Consider the following 5,889-nt stretch of genomic DNA (forward strand, 5'->3'; position numbering starts at 1 on the left):
ATAAGAATAATAGGAATTACAATTCTCTCTAATTACAAGGATAAACATTAATCTTTATATCTCTTGTAATTAGGAGATTACTCACAAACTCTCTATTTAACTCTTTTAGTACATGAAAGAAAGAAATGATTTTGGGATGCATTGAAGAGCTTGAAACCTCCTCTATTTATAGTACAACAAATGAGGGTTAGGTGGAGTAAATCAAATGAGAAAGTCTCATTTGTACCTCAAAAATTACGGAAAGGAAAATGGTAGGTAGCCTACCATCACCAACCATTGACTTTTCAGCACATGACACAGAAGTTATTGGAGAGGGTAAGATGTCAGTCATTTGTTATGGGGTAAGACCGTAAGTCTCTTGTAACGTTGGTAAAAAAAACTTGGAGAACAAATATTGAAAAGGAAAGTTTTAATAAGAAAAGAAAGAATTTGAATATCCCAATATTTTGGGAACATTTATTTAGAGAATAGAATAAGGAAGAAATAAGCTTTAATATCATAAACTTATTTATTTATGATCTCATAATAATCGATACATTCTCATTCAACATAATATAGACTATAGAGTACACATGGGCTTTATGGATCGGACCCTATTTTAATAATACAAATACATTCTAATATTTGAAAAACTTAACAAGTTTTAAATACCGACCAAGCTCAACTACGCTTGTTTAGTTGTTTATATAGTCAAACCCCTTCTTATGTTTACGTGGGAACCATTGGTGATTAACATGGCCGTCTCAACAATTTAAAGGCCGTAGACGAAAATACATTCTAATATTCGAAAAACTTAACAACTTTTAAATACCGACCAAGCTCAACTACGCTTGTTTAGTTGTTTATATAGTCAAACCCCTTCTTATGTTTTCGTGGGAACCATTGGTTATGAATTGCTGCCACCAAGTCTAAGCACAAGCTAACAGACTTCCATTGAATCGTTATCTCTGCCATACAGGTTAGGGTTATAAAATTTTAATCCAAGATTTATATTCTGAGCGATTTTTATGATTTTTATTTTTGAGACTTTGTTAAGGATTTTGCTTATGGGCGGTCTTACTGTTTTACTTTGTTGTAGATATTAATATCAAAGCAAAGAGCCTGGACTGTTACGATAACAATTTATGAAATTGAAGCTTGTTATTGGGATAAAAAAACAATATATACTGTTAGGTATTTGTTGGGATTATCTGAGTTAATTGTATTGTACGTATGTTAAATTAGTGGTATACTGGGATGTGACTAATATTTGATGGTGTGCAAATCACAACCTGGATCGGAAAAAAAACCTGTGCGCATGTCCATATAGTAAAGAATGCAAGTTGCATAGGAATAATGTCATATTCATCAACCGATATAAAAAGCAATTCAGAGAATATTACTTTTTTCTTTGATATACTTACAGTAAAACTTATTTTATACATGAAAATATTGTCATATGCATATGTATGTTGTTATTCAAGTATAAATTCACATATAAATTTTAAGCATGTTTTTTTTTTTGTTGTATTTATATATATGTTTGTTGCTATAGAAACAACCGAAAGATTCTAAAATTTGTTTCAAGAGATGATATCTAACATATGTACGATGACTACATGTATTTAGGTAAATTGGGAGAAAAAATGGATTCTAGCCGTAAACAAAAGATATTGAAAATTGAAATTGATAGACTGAGCAACTTACCGGAAGAGCTAATTCACAAAATTCTCTCATTTATGGGCACGAAACATGTTGTCCAAACAAGTGCTTTATCATCTAGATGGAAATATACCTGGACTTCAATGCCTTATCTCGATTTTTCAAGTAATGATTTTGCTGAGTTGCTCATATTCTCCAAATGTGTCACCCACGTTCTGTCTGGCCGCAATAATGAGGTACAAGTGTCTTCTCTCAAACTCAAATTTCATATAAATGAAAGTCAAGTATTTGTGAAAAGAGTCCTGGACTATGCAGTCTCTCATAATGTCCAACAAATGACTGTTACATGTTTGGTGAAGAAAGATACCGAATTTCCTCTTTCATTATTTAGTTTCCCGTCCGTTAAACATCTTAGTTTGACAACGGAATATTCTGGGTCCCGGAGAGGATATGATATTAAGTTTTACATGAACCTGAGGTCAACTTGGGAACTCTTGGCCTTAACAACATTGCATCTCAATTATGTCACTTTTTGTGATGGCAATACGGGTATTTTCTCCAAGTGTGCAAATCTGAAGAATCTTACAATAAAGCATTGTAAAACAAAGAGTCCAAATGGTTTAATCATTTGTCATCCTCAACTATCTAATCTCACACTTGAAGATGGACATCGGAGTGTGAAAGTTGTCAATGTAGTTGCACCTCAACTCGAGAATCTCACTATAATGAATTGTCATGAGAATCGCCAGCATCTGGTTTCCGCACCAAACCTTACATCCTTGGTTTATAAAGGTTTTGATCCTTTGCATCTTAATACAGACGGTTTCCATTTATTGGAGAAGGCGGATCTTTGTATTTCTCCTATGTGGTGTTCAGATCCTCATGAAATTGTGTGTCTGCTTGTACAGCTTCATAGTGTCAAATCTCTTACACTTAACTTGGAAATTGTAGAGGTATGTTGGTTTACCATGTGCATATTATAATTCTTTAAAATCAGGCTTGGCAAACGGGTCAGGTTGGATCGGTTTGGTTAACGGGTCAAAATGATTTTGGGTTAAAATGTGTCATGGTTCAAATGGTTCAAACTTTAAATGGGTCCGAATAGGTCAGGTTGGGTCGGGTTTGGTAACAGATCAAAACAGGTCATGGGTTAATTGGGTCATATATATTGTTTTTTCAGCGTTTCAGTTTTCAGTTTCTTGTTTCTATTTGAATGATATAACCATGAATGCTTGCATGAATGTTTGACAGATGAAACTTATTATGATCTTTATGCTCGACCCATTTGACTAATTAGCAAGCCCCATTAGAACTATCCTTATATATTGAAATTTAGGAATTGAATCTCATTTGACCTCTTCCTTTATATTTTTGTTGGATATAGGCACCAAACTACATAGATAACAAAGCAATACGAGGAGCAAAATTAGGAGAAATGGTGACAGGAGATTTTAACGAAGGCACTTCCAAGAATCAAATTTGCAGAGATTACTCATTCATCACACCCAATCATATACCGAGTATTAAGGAAGTGGATCATAATTCGGATCATGGGTTTCATGGGCCGATAGTTTAGTTTTATTTTGCTATTTAATAGGTTCTAATTTTGTTTAGAAGTTATCCTAAAAGTCTTAGTTTTCTCTCTGCAATATTTTCCTTCTTTGTAATTCAATTTGAAAGCAAATAAAAGTCCAGAAAATCGTCCCATTCTCTTGTGCGTCTGATACATTTTAGTTTATTAACCTGCTTTAACCCAAAAATTTTGTATATGACCCAATAGGTTGGAGGGAACCCATTGGACCTTTTTTAAACGTTTAGGTTTTTAGGTTGTTGGACTTTTTTTTTCAAGACCCAATTAACCTTTTTGACCCAAATTTTAGAGTATAGTTCTAAATTGCCAGGTATATTTATTAAAATATAAAGCAATACTCTATTAGTTATGGATACAATACAATATATGATATTTAAATAGATTAAAATAAAACAAAGTTAGGAAAGAGGCGTATTAAAGTCGCTTATATGGGCCTAGACTGTTTCCATTTGACTGTGCCACTTACATCTCCTAGATATATGCTTTCTTATATCAAGTACTGAGTAATTGTAAATTCATATTCCGTTGATCAGTTTATAAAACAATACAAGCTCATTTGTTTGCGAAATAAATACATAAGTATAAGGATTGCACTTGTTTTAAATATGTGATCTTCTCATATAATATATTCTGCAGTTTCTGTCATGCAAGCTAAAATCAATTCAACCTTCTCCATTTGTAAATTTAAAGAATTTGTTGATTTATCCGTTTAAAGTTGAAAAGTGGGGCTTTCCAAGAGCAAAAGTGACTGCCACAAAAGTTAAAAAAAATTTTGCTTGATGGTTGTTCAGGGGTCAACATTACAATGGTTTCACGTGAGGTATATACACCATGAACTATATTTCTATTTTCTATGGATCATACTTAATTGTTATGATATATTCTGAAGACTTTTATGGCAATTGTTAGTAATGTGTTTATAGAGCCTTTTTCGTATGGTATGTAATCATGAACATGTCACTATTCTGAATGAGTAATCTTATTATTTCCTATTATCGTTTTGTGTTATGTATAAATATCTATTTTTTTATTTCCTTACACAAGTGTTCGAAATGCCCCGAAAGCACATAAGGTTACCTTAAAAGCAGTCCTTTTTATCCCATCCGTAAAGCCTGATTTCAATCGTAAAGCCTAATCTTTAAGCATTCGTCAAAGCAGTCCTTTTTATCTAATGGATGTGTGATTGATTGGCTCTTGAATTTGTTATACGTGACAAATTCAACTTTTTGGTTGGATCAATCCATGTGTTGGAGCCTATGCTTCAAATTCTAGCATGTGTGTAAATGTTTGTGCTTTTGTGAAAAGTAAACGATCACAGCCACATACGTTGTAGGAATTTTAAATTATTGTATGTATGTTAGAATTGTAGTGTATTTAGATTAAGTTATTAGTTTCAATTTAGATGTATTATAATGTTTATGATGTTGAGGGGGTGTTTTAGAAATTATAATGGAGAAGAATTTTAGAAAGTTGAGTTTTTATTACTTGAAATTGTGTTGAGAGTTTTGTACATAGATTTTGCAAGGCCTCTTGGCTATTTATAGACTCCAATGAGTCGGTCATGAAGCTTCTAGCTATTACTAGTTCATGTAGCAACTTCTAGTAATTACTTTACAAATATCTACTACTAGTTCTAGTTAATTCTAATAAATATCTACTAAATACAATTAGTTAATTCTAGATTGCTCTAGAAATACATTAATATTTCAACACTCCTCCTTAATGTATTTCGATGTTACTCCGAGCATGTTACGTACGAACTCGAACTTGGGTCTTGGTAGTGCTTTAGTGAAAATATCTGCAATCTGCTCCTCAGTTTTGCAGTATTTTAATTCGATGTCTTTTTTGGCACAGCTTTCTCGCAGAAAGTGATATTTGATGTCAATATGTTTTGTTCTGCCATGGAACACTGGATTCTTTGTCATCGCGATTGCAGACTTGTTGTCGCAATATATCTTTGTAGCTTCGTCTTGTTTCTCGCCCATATCTTCTAGTATTCTTCTTAGCCATATAGCTTGATTAGCTGAGTTTGCGCCTGTGACGTACTTGGCTTCAGCTGACGATTGTGCCACAGTTTCTTGTTTCTTTGATGCCCATGAGAATACACCAGATCCAAGTGTGAATGTGTATCCTGAAGTACTTCTCATGTCATCCACCGATCCGGCCCAATCACTATCTGTGTATCCATGAAGCTTCGAGTCTGTAGTGGGCTTGTACCATATTCCATAGTCCATGGTACCTTGCAAGTATCTTAATATTCTTTTAGAAGCTCCGTAATGTATCTGAGTAGGGTTTTTCATGTACCTGGATAGTAGACTCGTTGCGTACATTATGTCAGGTCTTGTTGCTGTCAGATAGAGTAAGCTTCCAATGAGACTTCTGAATCTTGAAGCGTCTGCTTTCTCACATCCATCTTCTTGTCTCATCTTCTCATTGGCAACTAGTGGCGTGGCTACGGTTTTACAACCGTATAGTTTAAACTTTTTTTAGAAGATTTTATGTATATTTTTTTTTGACAAATGAAGATGCCTTCATTTTCTTGACTGATTTCGATGCCAAGAAAATAGCGCATCAAACCAAGGTTTCTCATCTCGAACGTTTTCATCATGTCTTGTTTAAACTCTTGTATCATTCTCTCGTTATTTCCCGTATATATA

General features: G+C 33.6%; 1 protein-coding gene across 1 annotated transcript; it reads left to right on the top strand.

The window, feature by feature from the left end:
- Positions 1-1,625: 1,625 nt before the first annotated feature.
- On the top strand, positions 1,626-3,217 carry LOC139850027 (F-box/LRR-repeat protein At3g26922-like). Its single transcript, XM_071839626.1, has 3 exons — positions 1,626-2,594; positions 2,639-2,719; positions 3,026-3,217. Exons 1-3 carry the CDS (start codon positions 1,626-1,628, stop codon positions 3,215-3,217), a joined length of 1,242 nt encoding a protein of 413 aa, XP_071695727.1.
- The last annotated feature ends 2,672 nt before the right edge of the window (positions 3,218-5,889 follow it).

The sequence above is a fragment of the Rutidosis leptorrhynchoides genome, chromosome 5 (genome assembly GCF_046630445.1).
Source record: "Rutidosis leptorrhynchoides isolate AG116_Rl617_1_P2 chromosome 5, CSIRO_AGI_Rlap_v1, whole genome shotgun sequence".
Classification (NCBI taxonomy): domain Eukaryota; kingdom Viridiplantae; phylum Streptophyta; class Magnoliopsida; order Asterales; family Asteraceae; genus Rutidosis; species Rutidosis leptorrhynchoides.

Coding starts and splice junctions, on each gene's coding strand:
- LOC139850027 (XM_071839626.1), top strand. CDS start 1,626: ATGGATTCTAGCCGTAAACAAAAGATATTGAAAATTGAAATTGATAGA. Junction 2,595..2,638: donor TTAACTTGGAAATTGTAGAG/GTATGTTGGTTT, acceptor CTTTAAAATCAG/GCTTGGCAAACGGGTCAGGT. Junction 2,720..3,025: donor AATGTGTCATGGTTCAAATG/GTTCAAACTTTA, acceptor TGTTGGATATAG/GCACCAAACTACATAGATAA.